This window comes from Ursus arctos, unplaced genomic scaffold (genome assembly GCF_023065955.2).
Source record: "Ursus arctos isolate Adak ecotype North America unplaced genomic scaffold, UrsArc2.0 scaffold_20, whole genome shotgun sequence".
Taxonomy (NCBI): domain Eukaryota; kingdom Metazoa; phylum Chordata; class Mammalia; order Carnivora; family Ursidae; genus Ursus; species Ursus arctos.
In genome coordinates, this window is record NW_026622875.1 from 9,027,061 (window position 1) to 9,051,512 (window position 24,452).

The 24,452-nt window shown below is 44.8% G+C and overlaps 1 protein-coding gene across 7 annotated transcripts in view; it reads right to left on the reverse strand.

Moving 5' to 3' along the window:
- Nucleotides 1-24,452, reverse strand: part of KCNAB1 (potassium voltage-gated channel subfamily A regulatory beta subunit 1) — a 362,204-nt gene that overhangs the window by 96,504 nt on the left and 241,248 nt on the right. For all 7 annotated transcript variants that reach the window (XM_057316034.1, XM_048216301.2, XM_026497343.4 and 4 more), the window contains exon 2: nt 16,975-17,018. In XM_057316034.1, coding sequence (XP_057172017.1) covers nt 16,975-17,018 — 44 coding nt within the window. The remainder of the gene's footprint in view (nt 1-16,974; nt 17,019-24,452) is intronic.

A 24,452-nucleotide genomic window follows, 5' to 3' on the forward strand; every position in this document is an offset into this window, starting at 1 on the left:
CTCTACATAGAGTCATTCTCCTTTGAAATGGCATTTTATACTATACTGAAAAAGTAATTAGGGTATGGGAGAAGCCTGATCCGGACACTGATGTGCCCAGCCAGGCTTTGGCTTTGGGGTAATGGTAGCATAACCACATAGTTCCAGTTTTACAGGAATGGAAGGAAACTTCCTAAGACACTGTATGAAAAGTTACCTAGAAATTTAGGTAACCAGAGATATCAAAGAATATAAAAGTAATATTTCTGTGTCAACAATAGTTTGGATTATTCTCTAACATAGAAGACAGGCCTTCTTGATACATTTTCAAAACTACTAACATTTTCAAAACTAGGATAATCTCTGTCTCTCAAGAGACCATATAAAACATGGTACATAGGAGGGGCTTATTAAGTGTTTAATGACTAAATGAATTCAAGAACCGTGGACAAGAAATGATCAGCATAGAAGTAATGTTCAATAAACTTCTTTATTGCCTGCTGATCTTCTTTTCATTAATTCCTTGCTTGGAAACAAATTAGTCTACATGACTCCATCTATGGCCTTTGTGAGTTAGTCGTCTGGGTATCCACTAATCACTTCTCTGGTATGTATATGAAAGAACATTCCAGAAGGGGTTGGGAGGTTGGCATGAATCTGGGAATCATTATGGTAGAATAACACCTGCATTTGCCCTCTTAAAGCACTGATAGTCTCTTTTTACTCCTGCTAGCACCAGGAGCCCTGGTTTCAGGAAATAGGGAGAGTGTTCCCAGAAGAAACTCCCGGGGGAGCAAACATATCTACCTGGTGACTCTCTATCTTTGATCATTTTGTGATTAGTCAAGAACCTTAATCACAAAATGATCACTCTGTGATCTGAGTTTATTTGCTGGAATATTTGAGCCAGGATCTGAGCCCAGGCATTATGGCTCCACAGCCCACGCTCTTAATGATTTTAACAGCATATATCAAGTGTCTAGTACAGCGCTACAAACACAACAGATGCTCACTAAGTGTTACTTTCCTTCTTATCTGCCAAAGAGATAATATCTGAAGCACCAAAAGTTCCATAAGAAGATAAATGACTTTTCCAGAGACTGCAGTGAAAGCCAAAGTCAACCTTAGAATGTGTCAGTTCTAACAGTATACCTATCTTAACAAAGCTCAGGAAAGTTTATTATTTACTTTCAATTATTCTGAAGTGACCCATGAAGAATGGTGAATAGACTAAACATTAAAAAAATGCCACAAAATTCTGAATTTTAATTGGGGACTAAAGGTAAATGGAAAATACCACACCTGGCACTTGCTTTTTGCGTTGGGCGCCAGAAGTGGCGGCCGCCCTGCTCTCTGGCTGTATCTTCTGCACACAGCCTGGGAAGTGAAATTTCTCGGGTCCTAAAAGCTTCCACGCTAAAGGCAGCCGCCTGATGAGCAAATAACTTGGACTGTGAGCCAGGACCTCCTCAACTGTTCAGTAGAGTTCAGAGCTCCTTGTCCAGGCCAGTGATCCTCAACTTTGGTCCAATGAATAGGACCACTTGGGAGTTGATGCCCTGCTACTCCCCAGAGAGTCTGGTTCAGTTGGTCTGAGGAAGAGCCCAGGCACAGATATTTTTTAAAAACTCCCATGTGACTATCATGGCCACCAGAGTCGAAAACTGGTCCAGTTGGGACATCACTGGAATGGACTCGATCCCTCTACAAGATCCCAGTACGACATTAAGTGCTGGGCCCAGAGAGTGTGGAACAACTCAACAAAGAAGGCCAAAGGTGGCCTTGATCCCAAACTCGAGACTGTAATGTCCTGCAGGGTTTTTAGCCCTGACCAAATAAAGGGTTACAGACTATTCTTTCAAGATTCTCTCTCTGGTGCTTTGCCCTTCGTTTTATTAGTACTATTAACCTTGTGCAAAAATCCCAGTGGCAGTAAATGACTGTAGCAAAAATAGCTTAGTGGAAATAAAAAACGGGTGGAATAAAAAAGAGCATCAGCAGTCTTGTTTTCTGGGACAAGATGACAAGGGCCACCAATCCTGATGGAGCAGGGTGCAAGTGAGACACATCAGTTTGATGGGGTCAAGGCGGAATTTCTCCCACTGGTGCCGTGTAGAATGATTAATTCAATATGGAGATCTAAAAGCTTACCAGAAGCCTAGGCAGAGATAGGCTACTGGGTCATTATACCATTCCTGCATATTTTATTAAGTGTAGACAACTCTTGATTTCCCTTTAATAGGTTTTCATGCCGATGGAACCCATATTCAAGCAGAAATAAAAAATTCATTCCAAAGACAAACATAAACACATTTTCAATTTTCTCCCTCACTGTTCCCAGCAGAGGTAATGGAGAATCCACTGTCTTCTTCATATGGCTCAGTGGGGCAACTGGAAACTAACACCGCAGCCACTGATCCATCTGACTAAAATGCCAAGGCTTCTTAAAGTTACACTGATATAGGGACCATATACATTTAGCACACCTTGGATATTGCAAACTCCCAAGTATAAACCTCAACTTAAAAAAATGTATGCATGACAGGCCGTGACTATTAGATGAAACAGTAGAAAATGTTGATGGAGTGGCAACAGAAGACCACAAAGGTGCCATGAGATACAGAACTGAACTTGCACACAAGAGAACTCGGGTGGAGGTGTGCCTCGTTCATAGTCCAAATATATATAATAAAGAACTGGTGATTAGTCTTCCTGTGCTAGAATTTCTCACTCTTGCAGATCCTGTGCAGTTACCTTTCACCACACACTCTGTCCTTAAAGTCTTTACTTTCTTCCAGTCCATCTGTCTTCAATTCCCTCCTTGACCTGGAAGGTTAGGATGGTCAAATGACGTGATTCATCATTTCGAAAATTTTCTTACCCTGTTCTCAACTCCATTGCCTCCCTGTTCCTTCACTGCGGCTACCTGGCAAAAACCCCCACCAGGATCAATCTGTCTGGGTGCTTATCACCCATAACCAAGATGTGGAGCCGTGCTGGAGAAAATCACAGAATACAGAAATGGATGCATTGTCAATTCTCGGTCTATAGTAACTGTGCGTAGAGCCCACCAGTGCTCTGGTTTCTAATCATTTTTCTCCACTGTTTGGATTTCAAAGATGCCCTACTTTTCTCAACCTCAGGCCCCACTTCCTCTTCCTCCAACAACAGCAGATAATCACGCTTCCTGCTTCACAGAGAACATAAAAGCAGACAAACTATAATCCCCTCTGCTTCTTGCTCCCGAGCCCAGCAACCTGCCCATTACAGATCCAGTTGATGTCCTGCCCATTTCCTGGTGACCTACAGCTGCCTGAGGACTTCCTGTGGTATGCAGACACCCCATCTCCTTCACCCTCAGCTAGTGTGTCCTCGACATTGGCTCCGGAGTTCAGGGACCATACGCTAAGATAATACCCGTCCTTTTCCCTTCTCTTCCTGTCACTGTGGAAGAGGGGTCCTTCTATCCAAGACTTGTTTCTCCACGGATCCTCTGGGTCCTATCCCCTTGCTCTTTCTTAGGGCCCTCAGTCCACCAATTATCACTTCTCGTTACTGTATCTTTCCTTTGCCTGAATTTTGCTTTGTTTATTGAATGTGAATTTCACACCACCACTTCACTTCCCTTTTGTTCAAATTTGTCTGATTTTTACTCACCTATTTATTTACCATTTCTTTTCTTTTTTTTAAAGATTTTATTTATTTATTTGACAGAGAGAGAGAGAGACCACTGGAGAGGGAACACAAGAAGGGGCAGAGGGAGAGGGAGAAGCAGGCTTCCTGCTGAGCAGGGAGCCCAATGCGGGGCTCAAGCCCAGGCTCCTGGGATCATGACCTGAGCCGAAGGCAGACGCCTAACAACTGAACCACCCAGATGCCCCTATTTTCCATTTCTTTTTGTCCTTTAACATAAAGAACATATCTAGAAACTAGCACTTTTTAAAACCCCATCTCTAAAACTTTGTAATTTGTTATGCTGACACCTAGAGTAGGTCATTTTCTCGTATTTTATTTTTTGCCTTTAAAAACATTTCCTTTTGTATTTTCATTACCCATCTTTCACTAATTTGGTCAAGCCTCATTTACTCACAATTTCCATATGTATTCTGTACAGGCTCTCCGTATATGCACACAGTATGATGAACTGGGCTCACAGTTAGTGAGCAATTAACTGATTGTTACATTTAATCTTCTGTAAAAGCAAGAACATTTGAGTCCCGTGCAGTCTCTCTCCTTGCTTCTATTCCCAGTCCTCTCTAATTTGCTGTCTGCTGTGACCACTGTGACCAGAATGAACTTCCTAAAATGCATCTGGCCAAGTGACTCCCCATCACAAAACAGATCAATTCCAAGCTTTGTGGCATGGCCTCTAGTTTTCTTCTTGATTTCCCAGAGTCCTCTCTCATCATTTTCTCTCCCCTAGAGTTCTTCTCCAGGCCAAGCTAATTTGGACTTCCATGGCTCTCCTCCTGAATTTATCACTTCATTTAGGAAGTATTTATTGAGGCCCCATCATTTCCCTAGAACCATGCCAGATGGTGGGGTCAAAACGGCAAATGATAATATGGTCTCTGTTTCCTGGAGCCCCCAGCGCAATCCATGAACGCGAGAATGAACTAGAAGAGTGCCTGACTCCGTGCTTGCCGGGGATGATCAAATCTGTCATGGTTCCTGGCCCCCTAAGAGCTCATACACTAAGGCACAGGTGGGGTCTGAGGCAGCAGACTCACCAGCAAGGCCGCAGCAGCCTACCGCCCCTCCCAGGAAGGTGCTGAAAGGGAGGGGGACTGCTTGGCTCGTCCCACTTCACCCAGGCAGTGATGTGAGGGGTGACAAAGTCAGACAGAGAGCCACTTCCAGAACTGTCTCAGGACCAGTCCTGTCTCCTCTCTTCAGCCAGCCGGCAGTTACAAGTACCGGCTGAGGCTGAGCGGGCTGCACTTTCTGCCCAGTCAGGGCCGAGGGAAAGGGCAGCATAGAGCAGCAGGCGGACCCTTGGGAGGGGAGGAGAGGGAGCGACTGAGAAGAAAAATGACGAAGTCCCACAGAAACCTTGCCTCCAGTCACCAGAAGCAGGGCTCTGCCAGCACAGCTGACGCTCGTTTCCTTCCGCACAGCCTGAAGAGAGCCCCGTGGCCAGACTGTCAGCTCTAATTCAGCTACTGCTCATTACCTCATCTCCCATTTTCTGTAATGACTCATTGGGTAGCCTCTTCCTCCTGTCTGAATTAGCTGTCAGGTAGAAAATGAGCATTGACGGTATTCTCTGCTTTGCTCTCGTGGAGGTTCTCCTTTGCATATTTTCATCATCCGGGTGTTAGGATGAAGCCTTTCTTTGTAAGTGAGCCTGGGGCTCACTGATCCTCCAACATTTGGGGGGGAAATGTAACGGAGAGTGTACTAAAAGACAAAGTTGCATATTTCCCCTCCAGAGGAGAGTTCTGGTCATCAGGCAAACTGAGGTAGCAAGAAGTCCGTGTGAGCTAAGCCTCCAACTCTGAGCATACCTCACACTGTAGAAAAGGCGGAGAGAATTTTAATTTTCAACTTTGGCACCGAAGACCTAGAAAAAGCTCAGATAAGCTAAAATGGGGGGGAAGGGTCTTCAGGCTCCAGGGATATGTCCTTAACTCAAAGCAGGGGAATGTGGAGCTTTTTAGGCAAGAGCACTTTAAATTTCCTTTGGGAATCTGAATTCTGTGGTTGAGGTAGATTTAAATCCTTCCACAGCTTCAGGGTAGGTTCTTGATTGACTGAATTCCTTCAGTAATTGGTTCAGCAATGGATATACAAGCTAGTCAGGGTCAGTAAGATACGAGGCTGGGAGCTGCTGCAGCCATCTTGCTACTCTGAGGGCAGCCTGAGAATGAAACCCCCCACTGGTGGATTTCATACTCTGATCGCTGCATCAAGCCAGAAGTGTCTACTCTCCATGTGAGTCTGGAAGTTTCTGCTTGGGCTTAAGCTGATGTTTTCACTTTGCTCTGGCTGGGATTTCTGTTCACTTACTCAAGAAGGTTTTGGATTGATTCACACTCAACATCTGTAAAAAGAACTGGGATTTTATTCCTGATTTCAACCAGCTGAGGCCTCTAAGGCATAGGTATGAATCTCCACACATTTCCCCTCCATGTGTTGACCCATAGCTGGTCACCCCTCAGGCATTCATGCCGCCGTCCCAGAGGTGGTTCCCCATAGCCCTGCACGCTCTTAACCAGAGCACCCCATTTCACAGGAGGACAGCACCCCAACTGATTCCTTAGTTTTTTAGCCTCATGATTAAAGGAACTCAGCTGTGTTGCTGATTGAAACTAAGAAACTCTCTCAAACTTCCATTCGGGCTTTTATGCCGTCTAGCTTTAAGAAAATAATCTTAGGACTGTAATCTTTGTAAAGTTAGTGCGCAGGGCAAAGTGCAGGGAAACGCTCTGAAGAGACTTGCATGTACACAGGTGTGCCTCAGGCAGACTTCTTCTCTGAGCCCAGGAGCTGTGCGCAGGACTTTATGACATCTTTAGGGCAATACGCGCAGGAGGGAGAGGCAGGACTTAGGAGCTTCATGCAGGCACCCAAGCGAAAACAAAAGGTCTGCTCTCAGTTGCATTCTTACTTTGAAATCTCTTCTAGGGAAAGCACGCTGGATCATGGGCCACGAGACGTGGATTCTGGTCTCCATTTTGTCTGTGCAGCTGACTGCCTACCCTAACTCGAGAGTGATTCCAGGAGCCATTCAGACTCTCACATTTTCTGGTTCTAAAGTAGAGTGAAGGCGTTTTCACCGAGATGCCACCCTGGAGCCACGCTGAACTTGATCACTGCCCACATCAAGACTGAGAGAGGTCGAAGGAGCTTTCCATGCCTGGTCCAGCCGTTCAGTTCTCCAGGAGGAGGCTGGAAGCCGAAGAGGCAGCGGGCAATCAGGCGGCTGGTGGAAGGCCAGAGGCAGGAGATGCGGGCTCTGCTGTCTCTACCATTGGCCTCAGACAAGACATTTCCCCTCTTCTGGCCTCTCTTTTTCTCATTTGTATAGGGGGTGGTGACTGCAGGGACTAATTCCCCTCTCAAGTGTGAGACCGTGTGCATATATAAACTATCCGTTCATCAAACTGCCCCCGTCTGGGTCTCTGGAGGACCTTCTCTCCCCTGCTACCTGGTCGTTGTACAACTACTGGCTTCATTTTAGAATCACGGGTTAGCAAGGGAGGGCTGCTCATCCTCTCACAGCTGCACTGCGGGAGACGAGGGGCGTGTGCGCGGGGGTGTGCAGGGGTGCTAGGGACCCTTCTTTCTCTTCCCCAGCTTTCCGCTGGCCGTGGCTCTGACAACACGTGGAACATCAGGCAGCTGTTCGCCCAGGCTGGCTGTAGCTTAGCTCCTAACACACTTGAGGAGGGACGGCGAAGGCCCACGGCCAGTGGTCACTGGCACTTTGGAGTGCAGCCAGGTCGTCAGCAACGCTGGAGGATTTAATTCATGAAAGCAGGAAACGAGGAAGCAAGATTTTAAAACAATCTTGTAAAAATACAAATGTCTGTTCAGGTTTAATGTGTATGCACCATGGCGATTATTCAAGGTAGATGTTCCAGGAAAGGTGACAAGCCTAAAATTCTCCAGTTCTGTTTAATATTCATGCAGTATTTAAATTTTGTGGGTATTTTGGTCTTCAGATAATTCACTCTGTATTATGCAGAAAACTGGTAAACTCTCTAAGGGAAGACATTGTACTTTTTAAACGGTTTCTCAAGTGTCTTGGAGGCACGTCATAAATACTTGTTGTCATGTCGTTATGATGATAGGTGAAGTGGCTAGTTTACACTGGCCTTGGCAACAAGAAGGAGACTCACGAAGGGTGTCGCAAAAATAATATCATCCATGTTAAATATTTAATGTCATGTTCTCCTAGTGTCAAAATATTTAGTTCCGTAAGAGCATCTCTGAGGCAGAGGGAGACGAGCCAGGAGTACATTCTGCATATACGCAACACTTTAAAAAAGAAGCCCACACAGTTTATTCCTATGATGCATTGCTTTTGCTCGGGAAGCTTCCCTCGATTAGGGAAGGGCATAAGGCAAGCCATAGCCCCAGTGGCAGGCGCTGAATGGAAGGGGGAGTGAGCGCAGTCTGCTTGCGCTGGGAGCTTTCCACTCCGAAGAACCCTGGGGCCAGTCCCCAGCGAGGCAGAGCTTCCACCTTGAGCCTCCTAGATGCCTCGGGCCAGCTCCAGGGGCTGGCGGAAGATGATCATCGAGGCTGGCTCGCAGGTAGCAGTTCATACAAGTCTCCACCTCCTTCTACCTGGTTGAAGCAATGGCTTCTAACCCTGTCACCACCTCAGAATCACCAGGGCAGCCTTTTAGAAACACCCACATTTGGAGTGGGCCTTGGGAACTTCTTATTCAAGAGGTCTGGATGGAGCCTGGTTACCTGCATTTTTATTTTTATTTCTTTAAAGATTATTTGTTAGAGAGAGAGCGGGGGATGGGTCAGAGAAAGAGAAGCCCAAGCAGACTCCCCGCCGAGCTCAGAGCCCAATGCAACGTGGGACTGGATTTCAGGACCCTGAGATCATGACCCTAGCCCAAATCAAGAGTCAGACCCTTAGCTGACGGAACCATCGAGGCGCCCCTGGTTACCTGCATTTTTTAAAGCACAGGTAATCCTGATGCGTAGCCAGAGCTGAGAAGAAACACATCTTGAGAGCCTCAGTGTAGGCTAAGGTAATACGTATTTTACACTAGGACTTCATTCCTTCAAGAATGAAGTGTTAACGGCTGCTAAAGAAGGCTGCCCTGCCCAGGAGTTCCGGCCTCAAGCCTTCTGTAAAACAGGGCCCTGGAGGCATGCATGGGTGTTCCTTCTTCTCCCTGCTCAAACCCCCACCAAACCCTCTCTGGTAGCACTGTATACAATGCCCTTCCTGCCCAGAGAACAGCCCAGACCTCCTTTGGGATGACGGTATTCTATCTCAGCTTCATGAGCACGTGACCACACATCCCTTCATCTGGGCCCCGCCCCCCCATCGTGTGTACCTTCCTAGAAATATCTGCTCGGCTTGCCACATGCACCTATGTGATGTTTTAAAAAACTAGCAAAATGCTTTTATTAGTCTGGGCTCTCGAGAGAAACAGAATCTTATAATTTTTAAATATAATTCCTTATTCTAGATCTTCTTATATGTAAATATAGATTTTATATTTAATTATAATATGTATTTTAAAATAGAATATAAAATCTATATTTATATATAGATTTGTTATATATAAAAATATACATGCATGTACTTATATACATAAAGAGATTAAAGAGATTTATTATAAGGAACCGGTGCCCATCACTGGGAAGGCTGAGAAGTCCCAAGGTCTGCCATCTGCAAGCTGGAGACCAAGAGAACTCATATGTAGATTCAGTCCAAGTCTGAAGGCCTGAGAACCAGAAGAGCCCATGGTTTAAGTTGTAGTCCAAAAGCCAGAAGACTTGAGAGCAGAGAAAAAAGGGTATTTCCATTCAAATCTAAAAGTCAAAGGAGTCTGACATCCCAGCTCAAAGCAGTCAGGCGGAAGGACTTCCGTCTTAATCCGAGAGGGCCTGCCTTTTTATCCTAGTCTAGCCTTCAACTGATTGAATGAGGACCACTCACCCACATTAGCGAGAACACTCAGCTTTACCGCGTCTACCAATTCAAATGTTAATCCCATCCCAAAGCACCCTCAGGACACTCCCAGAATAATGTTTGACTAAATATCCAGGTCCCCTGTGGCCCAAGTCAAGTAAACAAGGAAAATTAATCATCACGTATGTGCCTTTCTTGTTGCAAACATCTTACCTGGAGGGAAGCATGTCCCTCCCAGAGTGAACAGGACGGGGTAAAGTCAGCCTCTTTCAAACACCTGTAGGAGCGGCTGCCCACTGTGGTGTGTCACCTCCCATGGCACGAATCAGGCAGGCGCCCGGCTGCTAATGTGAGACCTTGTGGGGTAACTCGGTGTGGGCAAATAGCCCTCCTAACTGCAGGAGGGAGAGCCCTGCGGATTCGGCCCCGAGCCCCACCCTAGCCTGGACTCCGCCTCATGGTGGATGCAGTAGACCCCCTGGTCCCTAACCCACTCTGGAGACAATCGGTGATGTTGGACCTGTTTCTGTGTCCTCTCCCCACTTCCCACCTCCCACCTCCACTTGGCCTTCGCTGTGTCTGCATTGATATGAAGCTGGGGAAAAAAAAACCAAGAACTAGGCTGGCTGGGCCCCAGCTATTCATGATTTCTAACTTCACCTGGATCTTCACTAGGACTCCATGTGCCTTTGCCATTCCTTAGCCATTGATCCACCTAGCCTGTCATTCATTCAATAAATATTATCGAGTGCCTACTACTTGCCAGATACTGTGTTCTGCTAAAAGCACAATAGGTGTGTAGAAAAAAAAGTTGGTCTCTGCTCTCAGGGAGCATACAGCCTGGCACGCTCTACCAGCCAGGTGCCCTAATACCTGCCCAAATAGCTCAGTCCTCAGGTGACCTCAATGGTAAGCATGGGTTTGCTGTTGCTATTAGTTCCTAGGTCCCTATTTCCAGCCAAGAGCTCTCTCCAGCGCTCCCCGTGCCTGCTAGATCTCTGAAGCCAGAAGTTGACGGGCTCCATGGTCATCGCCCCCAAAACGCTCCTGCTTCTTTGAGCCCTCCTTCCTTTCACTGGCCCCCCTGCATTTCTTCCTTCTGAGATTTTAGCTCGTCCCCCACTGATGCCCCATCCAGGAACCTAGGCACCCTCCTCTGCTCATTCTGTATCCCTAGGTTGCCAAGTCCTGCTTGTTCCTCCTCCCAGATAATCACCTCCTTCCTGCAGATCCTTAACGCCTCATGCACTATCTCCTCATTGCCTGCTTCCTAATGCAGCTCCCTGTCTCCGGTCTCAACCCTTTCCCTCCATCTAGCCTTCACAGAGCTGTCAGAAACAAGTCTGCTGCGTTTGATGATGTCCTGCTCCTGATCCACGTATTGAAATCTGGGGGAAGCTGGGGGGGGGGGGGGGGTTAGGGAACGATCTATCCTTCCTCCTTAATTTCACAGCAAACCTAAAACTGCTCTGAAAGATAAAGTCATTTATGACATATGATATTAAAAATGCATTTATATTAAAAATATAAATTTACTTTAAAAATGTACACCAAAATTTTTAAATGTAGTAAAAATTTTATGTTTCCATTTATGTTTAGAAAAAGTGGAGCTCCCTTGGTAGGAGCTGTGGTGCTGGAAGGAAGAGGGTGCTATGAGGTGGGTAAGCCCTGTCTGTGCCTAACTCCTGAGCGCTCCCTTTGGACCTGGGGACCTCAGGACTTGGAGGAACACCAGAGACCTAGAAGGTGCAAGCTAAGTGCCTTAGCAAGGCAAACAAGGGCTCTCATGATCAGGCCTGGCTTTCCTTCCAGGCGCATTCCTGGCGGTGTCGGGACACCTTGCATTCACAATACTCTACACACACCCTCGAGTTTCCCCCAGCACCTCCTACTCCCTGCAGTCTCCCAGGCACATGTCGCTCCCTCTATCTGGAACCCCTCACCCTCTCTCTCCATTTGAGGACTTCGAATCTCAAATCAAGCAGCACGTTCCCTGTGAAGTTGTCCCAAGTTCTTCAGGAGACTCTCCTCACGCTTGGTTCATCTTGTATTCTCCACTATGGGATGTGCGAGATGCAGTGTCTGTTCCCACATGCCGAACGCCCACTACCCTGTGAACAATTTGAGAGCAGAATCCTTGCTGCTTTCATCTTGGTATCCCCTGTAACCAGCAAAAGGCCTAGCTTCCCAAATGTTTGCTGAGAATGAATGAATGAACAAACAAATGAATGAATGAATACACTACTCTTTCTGTCTTAGAAGATGATCCCACATCCCAGTAGATGATTTGCAGTCACTCTTTGGTGGATTCTTTTTTCCCATAAGTTTCTTTGACTTTGGGGCTTGATAGCAGTGGTCAGTGTATTTACAAGCCAGGCCGGCCACAGCAACCCATAGGTGGGTTTGGCCACTAATCCCCCCTGCTCCCCAACTTTTGCTAGTTGGTCCCATGTCCCTTCAGAAGTATCTTCAGTGTATCCTCAAGTTATTTCACCTTTCTGTTCCCATTTAAAAATGCTTTTAGTTTCCCGAAAGGAAGATTGTCAGGGCAAGAAGTTCCCAGTCTATCCTTCTCTGGTAGAGCAGAAAGTCGGATTGTTAACTTTAACTATGACTTTTCGAGTATTTCAGTAAAAGACATCTGTAATGGTGTGATTGCTTGGTACATTTGTTTTATATTGTAAATATTTTATTTATTTATTTGAGAGAGAGAGAGCACAAGCAGGGTTAGGGGCTGAGAGAGAGGGAGAAGCAGGGTCCCCGCTGCTCGATCCCAGGACCCCGACATCACAACCTGAGCCAAAGGCAGATGCTTAACCCACTGAGCCACACAGGTGCCCTACTTAGTACATTTAATACTTAATTTCCAAACCCTTTGTTGAACGTGGGCTATATCTGAGCTGACGTCCTAAGCCCAAAGCAGTAAACGTGGCTCCACCTGGATTTGATAGCTGGGGTCTGCACAGATTACCTAAGGCTGGTGTGTTATTCCTTCCTATGATGCTTTTCGTCTCCTCTGACTTACAGAGGCAGCTCAGAAAGTTCTCAAAAAATGCTTATTCAACCAAGCTTTGTTACCTATTTTGAATGAAGTCAGTCAAGCCCGTGAACTTCTTGTTTCCTCCTATTTTTCACACAATGTCTTGTCACAGGTGTTCAGGCTCTCAGAAAAATGTGAAGTTCAAATCAGGACTTGTTACCCCTGAATGAAAGTTTTGTTTCAAAGTTCACCAAAATACCTACAGCACGCACGCACGTGTGCACGCGCCCCCACACACACTGGGTTTTTAAAAAACTGCAGTCCTCTCTCTGGAGACTCACTCACATGTGGGACTTCACAGACACCTGAATTTTTTATAGCTTTTAGGGCTTTTGCTTGAGTTTTCTATGTACTTTTGACTAAATTATTTTCTGCCATAGATACTATGAGATAATTGGTCTATGATTTTTCACTGTATTTCTTAATTTATATTTTCTTAAATTACTCTATTTCTTTAAAAATTTTTTAAAGATTTATTTATTTTAGAGAGAAAAAGAGAGCACGAGTGAGGGGCAGAGGGAGAGAATATCTCAAGCAGACTCTGTGCTGAGTGCAGAGTCCAATCAGGGCTCGATCTCACAACCCCAAGATCACGACCTAAGCTGAAACCAAGAGGTAGACACTTAACCAACTGCACCACCCAGGTGTCCCTGCTCTATTTCCTAATTTAAATTTATAGGTACTTTCTTTCAATAATAAATAGTGAATAATCGTTTACCATAAAGCACATTCTCAAAAAAACTAAGGTCAGACTGTCTCTGATAATGAACGTCCAGAGTCTCTCAAATATAAGTCAATGGTAACAAGATCAGAGCCATACATTAAGCAAAGGCTACACTCCCTTATACTTATGGTGAATGAAGACCACCTTCAGCTCCCAAATCTTACCATTCGGGAGAGAAAAACTCAGGCATCAATAGCCTTCAATATCTTTGAAATATAGTGAAAGGCGGCACCATTCGTTGCTACTACTTTTGATTCATTCACTACTGTCCCTTCCCTTGTCTCCACACTTTCACTCAATAGGAGTCAAGAAATCCTCCTCCCAGCCCTTCCCCAGTGCCTCCCCACTGCTCTGACTCCCACATCATCAGGCCCACGAGTTACAGTCACTTAACCACCCCTAGTTGTTCTCTCTCATGCTTTGAAAATTTTTAGCTCTGGCTCATGGTCTCTCTCTTCAATATTAGTTGGTTTTTTTTTTAAGGAGTTTATTTATTTATATGAGAGAGAGTGAGTGAACAACAAGGAGAACTGGAGAGGGAGAGGGGGAGGGAGAGGCAGACTCCCCATTGAGTGTGGAGCCCGAGGTGGGCTCGATCCCAGGACCCTGAAATCATGACCTGAGCTGACATCAAGAGTCAGCCACCTAACTGACTGAGTCACCCCAGGTGCCCCTTCACTATTAGTTTTGTCATACTTTTTAGTGATTTCAGTGACCCTGAAGATAATCCTTCCCTGCACTTTTCTCTCTCAGTTTCTTGACCTCCACCTCTCAACTGATCTCGTCTTCAACACAACCTCAGCCACCCTCTGCCAATGGACACACCTTAGACACACCACCCAACACCAAATGCCCAAAACCTCAATTTCAAGCATTCCCCTTTCTAAGTACCACTTTCTATCCTTCAATCTTACTCTCTACTGCTCTTATTCCAACAATCCTTTGGTCCCTCTGTTTGCATGATTCATCAATCCTACCCATTTCCTACTGTCCTTCCACCTCCTCATTTTACTTATGGTTCATTTTTCTGGCTCTAGTCCTCATTTTCCTCTCTGCTCAGTTTAAACTCTGAGGTCCACTATTATAATCACCCCTTTCCCTAAACTCTCAGCTTCTTGGCTTCTCTTTTTCTTTTCTTTTTTTTTTTTTTTTTTAAGATTTTATTTGTTTATTTGACAGAGAGAGAGACAGCCAGTGAAGAGAGGGAACACAAGCAGGGGGAGTGGGAGAGGAAGAAGCAGGCCCCCAGTGGAGCAGGGAGCCTGATGCGGGGCTCGATCCCAGGACCCTGGTATCACGCTCTGAGCCGAAGGCGGACGCTTAACGACTGAGCCACCCAGGCGCCCCTTGGCTTCTCTTTTTCATCATATGCCCTTGAAGAACCCCATCTGCACAGCTGAACATGGCCGCAGGAAAAACACCCAGCCGTGGAGATGGTCTCACTTTCAATGTACGAGCATGAATCTCAAGCAGATCCGTAATGCTGTCTGACCACTCTGATGCATCCCTCAGTCTATTCACTCTTCTGCTCTCCTGGATATCCTCTTTCTCATCCAACTTTCAACACCTCCTTCCCCTCCTCACTAACAGCTAATGACCTTGCTTCTAATTTCCACTGAGAATATAGAAGCAATAGAAAAGAATTTCTACGAGTTACCATCACCCAGTCAACTCACCTACCAGCCTCAAAGCCCAAGTACTTGGCCTGCTTTCATGTCACTCTCTTCTTGTGTCCTCAAGAAATCATTCTAGGTATTTTTCTGTCTTCTCCTACATCATTTTTTTCCTTCTCAAGAGGATTTCCTCATCAGCATATAGATATGCTGTAATTTCTTCTATGTGTAAAAGCACCCTCTCTGACTGTGCCTGCCTATTCAGCTGTCCCTCCATTCTCTGCATCCTTTTATAGAAATAGTCATTAAAAGAGTAGCCACCAGCTATTCTCTTGAACCCAATATGCTCTCTTGAACCCACTCTAATCATGCATGAGCTCTCTACCCCCCCAAAATGATCTTTTCAAAGTCATCAATGACCTCCCTGCTTTTACACAATCAATTTTTGACCCTCATCTTGCTTGACCTATAAGACACATTTAATAGGGTTGGTCACTCCATCCTCCTATAAATATTTTCTTCACCTGGATTCCAGGGCTCCACATTCTCCTGCCTCTCTGCCTAGCACACTGCTTCTTTTTTCTTTATTGGCTCTTGCTCATTTGCCTGATTTCTTAATGTTGGACTTCCCAGGTCTCAGAACATGTGCTCCCATTTTTTGTCTGTACTCACCCCCATAGTGTTCTCATCCAGTTTTGTGGCTTAAACAGCATCTACATGTTGAGGACTTTCAAGTCATTATGCACCTCACCCACATCTCTCTTCTAAAGTTGAGATTCATATACCCATTTACCTGTTTGACCTCTTTTTTTTTTAAATATTTTATTTATTTATTTGACAGAGAAAGAGAGAGACAGCCAACGAGAGAGGGAACACAGGCAGGGGGAGTGGAAGAGGAAGAAGCAGGCTTCCAGCGGAGGAGCCTGATGTGGGGCTCGATCCCAAAACGCCAGGATCACGCCCTGAGCCGAAGGCAGACACTTAAGGACTGAGCCACCCAGGCGCCCCCTGTTTGACCTTTTTGTCTTGGACCTCTAACAGGTATCTGAAACTTAAGACATCCAAAAATCAATCTCCTTATCTCCCCCTTCCTAAATCTCTCCTTCTTCATTCTTCCACATCTCATTTACTGGCAACTCCATCCTTTCTGCTGTTTAAGCAAAAAATCCCCCAGTCATCTGTGCCTCTTCTCTTTTGCCTTCCATTCCATAGAGAATCAAAGAACCTGCCAGGCTTTATCTTCAAATCAGAGCCATAATCTGACCACTTGTCATCACCACCTCAGCTAACATCATGGTCTAGACTCTCTTAGGTTACAGGAATAGTGCTCGTGGTGTCAAAGGGCCCAAACACCAAGGCTGCTTTTTCCCATACCTGGGGGAAATCTGGAAGGCTTACACCTCCCCAAGTCTCATGCTCAGATTTCACCTTTCCAGACACATTCTCATGCTGTTACCATTGCCATCTCTAGTCTTCTTTAAATAGTTACATCTTCTAGGAGGAAATATTTATATTTCTTTCTATATAATTTATATGTATGTGTGTATCACTTTGTCCTGGGAGTATTTAAGGTATATTATAAAAGTATATAAAATACACAACAGTATAGAAAAATAAATGAGAAAATCAGGCAAAGGGAAAATAAGGATAGAAAAAAAATTCAGATGAAGCTACAGGTGAGGTGAGCATCCAAAAGCATACGATGGGGTTCCTTGCATTTGCTACACCCGAGTAACACATAAATTTCTTCCTCTACGGTGTGCTTTCATAGATTTATTTCCACTTGATGGGCCCCATAAGGCATCATGAGCACAGTGGCTCTTTGGGCATAGAGAGGGAGAGGGCGGTGTTGGGCAGGAAAGGCTCAGAACGAGAAGCGGGCCAGCGCTGGTCAGGAAGTCCCTCCTCACCTGAGACTGGGTCTCAATCTGATGCCAGTCACTCCCTTGGTGTTCTTCCCAGTCTCCCACCTCCCAGTCCACCCCCACATGATACCCCTGGTACTTACCAAGACCCAAGCAAGAAACTCTGAGTCCTGATTTTCCAAGATTCCTAGAATAAAAATAAAGCAGCATATGGTTATGACTTTCTCAGGTGAAACTACACACGTTTAACTCTGAGGACCATATCTCACTTCTGACATGGCTCTTGACTAGAGTCATGGGAGAGGCAGAGCTGCAGATGCAGGTGCGTGGTCTTGGGAAGCATCTTTCCTCGCCGCTTGGGCACCGGGAGGCTCGGAATGTGCTCAGGTGCAGCACAAGATGAAAGTGTCCCCCACGAAATGCAGCCTGCCAGCCCTGAATGATCTTTACTAATTTGTTTTCAAAATTTATTTTCTTTCTCTTTCTAGAATGCAAGTTCCTTGAGGGCAAAATCTGTATTCTATTCGTCAACCAATGATTCCTTATTCATTTATTATTCATCCACAGAGCCTGACACACAGTAGATCCTTAATAAGTATTTGTTGGCCGAGTAACTAACAAACTGACTCGTAAAACAGAATATTATTATGGATGGTTGCGGATTATTATAAGAATAAACTCAAAATGATCCTTTAGGCTGTTTAAACTATATGACAGACATCCTTTGACTTGCAGTGGGGCTTTGTCCTGAGAAATCCAGCCTAAGTTGAAAATATCCTAAGTTGAAAATGCATTTAATTCACATAACCACCGAACACCATAGCTTAGCCGAGCCCACCGTGCTCAGAACACTTGTATTAGCCAACAATTGGGCAAAATCATCTAACACAAAGCCTATTTTATAATAAGATGTTGAATATCTCATGCAATTTATTGACTACTATACTGAAAGTAAAGAAAAAAAACAGAATGGTTGAATGGTCTAGAGTGGTTGTAAGCATTATTGGCTGTTTATCCTCTAGATGGTGGGGCTGCCTGGGAGCCGTGGTCTCCTGCCCAGCATCATGAGAGAGTATCCTACCATACATATTGCTGGCTCGGGAAAAGAACCAAATTCAAAGTTTGAAGTATGGTTTCTACTGAATGCACATGGCTTCCCCACCATCACGAAGTCAAAAGACCTTAAGTCAAAACATCAGAAGTAGGGGACTGTCATATTACTTTTTATAAAAGCCTACATAAAATTGCCACAAGAAGGTCAGATAGTCCTTTTGTAATGATTATTTTTTCCCTCATCGATCCCATGCTTTTCACCCCTGAAAGCTTATCGAGAAGAGGAAATATATCTCCACTCTCTAAATAGGGAGAGAACTAGGGGCTCTAGTCTACATTGTAAGGTATTCTGTGGAGACCGACACCCACCCCACTTTCCTGCCATCTGCCTCACAGCTGTCAGAGAAGAGATCAAATTCTCAGAGAGAGAAGGCCTCCTAGAATTCTGTAGGGGTCTCATGTGAGAAGGTGAAGCTTAAGTAATTGAAACATGGTAGAAAAGTGCATCTTTACTCTCTGATCAGATGCTCTTATGAGAACACAATGTTCCCCCCTGCTTCTACCCCAAGCAAAACAGCACAAACTTTTCCAACTGCCTCACAGCTCAGTTCTTCCAGGTGCTCTCTCAATGCTTCCACAGTCTGGCATCTTTAGAGGTAGTAACTAGAGTGCTCTCATTTTTGCATCTGTTTCTTCCCTCTGTCTATAAAATGCCACCCAAGCAACGCATTTAGTTTCACAGCATTGTCCAAAGTGCATCACATTGCAAAAAGGTGAAAGATGCAGGTTTCTGACCTATTGTTGAAATTAGCCAGGTAACCTTGGAGAAATCACTTCCTTCCTCTGGGATTTAACTTCTTCACTAGTAAGATGAGCTATTCATTCCTGGGCCATTCATCTAGCATCACGTCTGTGGGACTGGAACATGATAATGTATGCTAAGGTGTCACACAGCAGACACATGCAAAGCATAATTATTTTGGGTGCTTTCTGACTCTGCTCCGCCTCTCACAGACCTAGTGCTACATTTTCCCATTTGAAGGGGGTTAAGTTCACCTGGAAGGAAACTATGGCATAAAAGAATGTGTGGAAAATATTTTTTTTTAATTTATTTATTCGACAGAGATAGAGACAGCCAGCGAGAGAGGGAACACAAGCAGGGGGAGTGGGAGAGGAAGAGGCAGGCTTCCAGCAGAGGAGCCTGATGTGGGGCTCGATCCCATAACGCCGGGATCCCGCCCTGAGCCGAAGGCAGACGCTTAACTGCTGTGCCACCCAGGTGCCCCGTGTGGAAAATATTTTGAACTACTAAAGAGGAGAAAAATAACTGGACTTCTCCAATGAAAATCATTTGCATACGAAATTATTCTTTTAGTAGTTTCTCAGAAAACCACAGGATATAAAATCTGAAGATTTTTCTTTTAGTCTAAAAGTCTACTGATTTTAAAGGACAGGAATCTAGAACAAAAGCTATACAGTGGGGAGAAGAAAAAAAAGACTATACCAAAACAAAAAAAGTAAATATATAAATATAAAATAAATATTAAAAAATAAAAATACAAAATGTAAAAAAAAAATAAGTACTATTGACCCTTGAACAACACAGATTTGAACTGCATGGGTCCACTATACATGGATTTTCAAAATAAATACAGTATAGCATTTTTAATGTAATATCTCTTCCTTATGGTTTTCTTAACATTTTCTTTAGCTTGCTTTATTATAAGGATACAGTATGTAATGCATATAATATACAAAATATGTATTGACTATGTTATAAGTAAGGCTTCCAATCAACAATAGGCTATTAGTAGGTAAGTTTTTGGGGAACCCAAAAGTTATACATGGATTTTCAACTGCACGGGGGGTCCGTGTCCCTAACCCTCATGTTGTTTGAGGGTCAACCATATATATGTGAATAACAGTCTTCCAGGTAGAGATATTCAATATCGATGCATCAGTAAAGACTGACTGAGAGGCTACCATGTTCCAGGCAGCGTGCAGGTCATGGGGATAAAGAAGGGAATCCATTATGCTTTTCTACCTCCAGGGAGTTTTCTGTCCTCTACCTTTTCTGAGGGGCACAGAAAAGCAACTATGTAATTACAATACAGTGGTGGGGTGTGTCCTCCCCTGGAAATTTCTGGGCAAGAATTGAAGGGGCTATTTCAGACCTGTATTTGTGTCACTATGTGGGTGTCATGGGGAAAAAAGATCTCAGTAAGGATTTTCATGTAATTTTCATCTTTCCATGATTTTGAGAACAACGGGGCATGCAGAAAACTATGCGGAGCAAGACATTTTTCTAACAAACTCAAATAGGGCAAGGTTATGTTGCTGGGTACTTAGCAAGCAATGTCCCAGCAGCAAGGTGGGGAGACCTGCCCTATTTTCCTTATGACAGTGACTCAGGAAGATAAAGATCACTCTGCTATGGGTTTGGAAGACCAAACTTGAAAAACTTGAGAATTGTCAGCAAAAACAAACTGCAAAGTAGCAACTACTAAATGTGGCCCATTTTCTTGCCCCTGATGTTTAAACACTCATGCCAGCTTTTCTGGAATGAAAGACTTAGAAGATTTTGCACTATGTGAAAAGTTCCCTAACACACAAATATTGATACAGAGGTGATAGAGCCCTCATTGAGCCTTGGTATTTTTATTTTAACTCTAAGTATCTTCACCCTCTAGAGGGAATGGTTACCAAACTCAGTTGTTGGGTTTTTTAAAGATTTTATTTATTTATTTGTGAAAGAGAGACACAGTGCGTGCCCAAGCAGGGGGAGCAGCAGGCAAAGGGAGAAGCGGGCTCCCCACCGAGCAGGGAGCCTGATGAGGACCTCAATCCCAGGACCCTGGGATCATGACCCGAGCTGAAAGCAGATGCTTAACCGACTGAGCCACCCAGGCGCCCCTCAGTTGGTTGTTTTTAAAGTGAGAGGCATCTTCTGTCATGAGCCATATCTGGTCAAGTCCACTGCCTTTACTTTGTGCAGGGGTGAGTCTCTGTGAGACCCCTACTGTGTAAGCCACTCTCAACACATGAGGATGCTTCTCGCTCTGCAGAAGGAGATGGTGAGAACTAGCTCCCTGCAATTCAGCGCACAGAATTCCAACACACTTTCTGTGATTACCAACGGTTCATCTGCATCCTTCTGCCTCTGTCCATGTCTACACAACACTGAATGGAGAGGTGGCAATGGTCCAGCTATTCTGATCCATTTAAGCTCTGCTGGATAACAGACAGACAGACAGATAGATAACAGAAGCCCAAATACTGGACATATTTGATCTAGTGAGTACAAACTATATCGTCAAAAGCTTGTTTGTGTAGTTATAACACCAAATAATGGCCAAGTTTGCATATCATGCTGGCTCCAACAGATGCTTTGGAACCTTCTCCATCCCACATATGGAATTTTCATGACTACTTCATGATCTTGCATGACTGTGTGCAACAAAACAACTTGATAGACCTCCACTTTGTTTCTTAATTCCTCAGCATTCACACAATTGAGGCTACAAAAAAATTCTGTAAGCACATCACATTTCTAATTAGATTGAATTCCTCTCCCTTTTGATTCAAAATAGTCCCATTGCACTGGTTTACCTATTTTATCTGTGTCAGATATGCCAGAAGGAAGTCTGTGTTCATTTTTAGTATCTGCTCCTGTTCAGCTCAAAATAAAAGCTCCTCTTTGCCAGGTGAACCTGGGCTGCTCTGCTGCTAATATTAGAAATGAATGACATCAATATGGGAGCACAGGACACTTAGGTTTGTCAGTCAAATTCTGGAAACCCTAAATCTTCAATCAAAGCTTCAGTAAAGAATTATCTGGAAAAGGGATACAGTTTCTTGAGAACACCAAGGCTGCATCTCTCCCCTGTGGACAGGATCATCCCCTCCGTGAATACACGGCTGAACTTATTTTAGGCCAATGGCTAGTTCTACGACAGAGGCACTAAACAGAATTCCTCGTGTCCTTTTGTGAAGCATCCCTCAGACTCTCTGATTTTAAGGCAGTAATGTTGAGAACTGAAGTCGAGTGTCAGGCCCAGTACCAACAAGCCACCGTGAGGCTTGCGGGTCCTTTACAAATCACAGATGCTCAAAGCAGAAATCAGCAGCCCAAACGTCTTGTCTTAAACTGTTTGCTCCTGAATAGGCGTGTCTTAGACATTATTCACAGGCGTAAACTGCTCAGGAAAGAGGAGTAGCTAGCTGGAATATGTACCTTGCATTTGGCCAAGAAAGCAGCAGAATTGCCTGGGACAAGGGGCGTGACTAAAAGCCCCTGAGTTCGGTTTGACCTGTTTTCATGTGTTCAGGTCATTTTGTCACCTGCTGTCTCATCTGTTGGAACAGTCTTACTGATCCCTCTAAATCACACTCTGCTGTTCTGTGATGCCTCACCTGGAAGTTGCTAGTCAAATATAGGGTATGGAATTTTTTTTTTTTTTAAAGAAACATATATTTAACCTTCTTTAAAAAATCGAGAGCCGAAAGCATGTTCACCTGTCAGTCAGCTGGTTTGGATGGTTGCATAAGAACATACATTTTGACAGCCATGAAGGTGACTACAAATGGTAGTAACACTTTCTTATGAGGGCACCATTCATCACTGTTGATAAGTGAATAATGACTCATTTGGAAACCACCAGGCACAAAAGTGATGTAGCCATGCATTTGATAACAGGCATTGACAAGTAGAACAATGAAACTTCGTTTCATTCTTACTTTCATTTAAGTAGCAACCAAGTAGAATGGGATTCTATCAGATTCTTTGATTTAACGGTTTAGGTCATTTGTCAGTTGTAAATTTCAGCTAGACTCTTATTTTCACTGAATATACAAAATCACCTGCTGACCCGTAGATTCTAGAAAAGTCCAGAGAAGTATGACAAAAAGAGACCCCTATAATTAATTAATTAGTTCAATAGTGACATAACAAGTTTCAACTCTACACCAAGCCTTGTGTTAGGGGTGGGGATGGGCTGAGTAGCAGATCGTTGCTGTTCTCAGCAGCAGGGGAAACAGAAGGGGAAACATATTAAATAGTAAATTAATTATTTGATTGTAAGACTAAATAAAAGAACACTCACTGTACCCTCAGTATAAAATTGGGGTGTTGGCGAAGCTGACCTGCTCTGCATGGTTAGGAAAAGCTTTTCTAGGGAAGCAGCATTTAACCTGAGATCTAAAGGAGGAATAGAAAGTAACTTAAAGAACAGGGATTAGCATTCTAAGCAGAGTGAACCACATGTGCAGATGCTCAGAGGCTGAAGAAAGCACAGGTCATTGAAGAACTGAAAGAAGGACAGGGCGGTAGAAGAGTAGAGTGCAGAGTGACTCCAGGTGGCCATTGGGGGTCACAGGAAGAAGGCCAAACAGGGTCTTACAGGTTAGATTATGTTACAGATTTTGGTCAGAGTATAAAGGAGTCATGGAAAACCAGTGAAAAACTTCAACAGAGGAAATGGGTTGAAAGGAAGTCAAGAAGAGGAGCTAGGAGGCTACTTTGTTAATCCTGATGAGAAATGATGGTACCTTGAATTCTGATTCGGCAGAGATAGGAGAATGGGGAAGATTCCAGATATTCCTAGCAGGCAAAAATCTAGAGAACCTGGTGTTTGATTGAATATGAGGGTGAAAGAGAAGGAGAAATAACGCACCATTCTTGGATTTCTGACTCGGGCAGCTAGGGGAAGAAGGGTGCTTTCCACTGAAGTAGGGTCATTCAAGAAATAGAGGGGTTTGACTCACCTTTGGGCATTTGGGCAAAGAGATATGCACCATAGCCAAGCTAGTTGGCGGGAGCTCAGAATAAGGAAAGGATGTTCTAGATATGGAAGTTAATAGATGCTATGAGCTGGAGCCAGCTGCCAAGGAAAAGAGTGGTCAGAGAAGAGGACCAAGGCCCAGCCTTGAGAAGCTCCATCATTCTAGGTGGCAAAGAGGAAGTGCGTTGACAAAGGAGATGCAGAAGGAGTGACCGATATGTAGAAAGGCAAAGTGTGGGTGTCGAAGCCAAAGTTGGAGCCGGTTTCAGCAGGAGTGGCCCAGGGTGCTGCAAGCTGCAGAGGGACCCAGTCCCTGCAGGACAGACGGAGGAATGCCCTTCCCTGTTCAGCCCTGAGGGGACTGCTGTGAGCCCGCAGCAGTCATTTCAGTGGCCCTGGGGCTGGGAGTCGGGCTGGCGGTCCGTCCCCCTGGGGGAGGCGCAGAACGATGCTTGCTAGGGGCCCGTGACCTTGCACAGGTTACTCGGCCTTTTTAAGCCTCTTTCCTCAGTCATGTGTGCAGATATTAATAGCCTACTACTTTTTTGATGATTAAGTGAGAAAATAGAGATGCAGCGCCAGTCCCAGCAGGTTTCAGTGTTCAATAAATGCCACTTGCTTCTGCCCTTATTTCCTAGAAACGGTGGCGCCTCAAACACGGACTCTGGTGGGGTTCTGGGTCTGGTGCTGAAGCTGGTAGGAAGCCACCTCCGTGACTGGCAAGACCCGCTTCCCCGCCCTTAGGAGCCTATTCGTGCTCCTTCTGCTTAGACTCGGCAACCATCCGG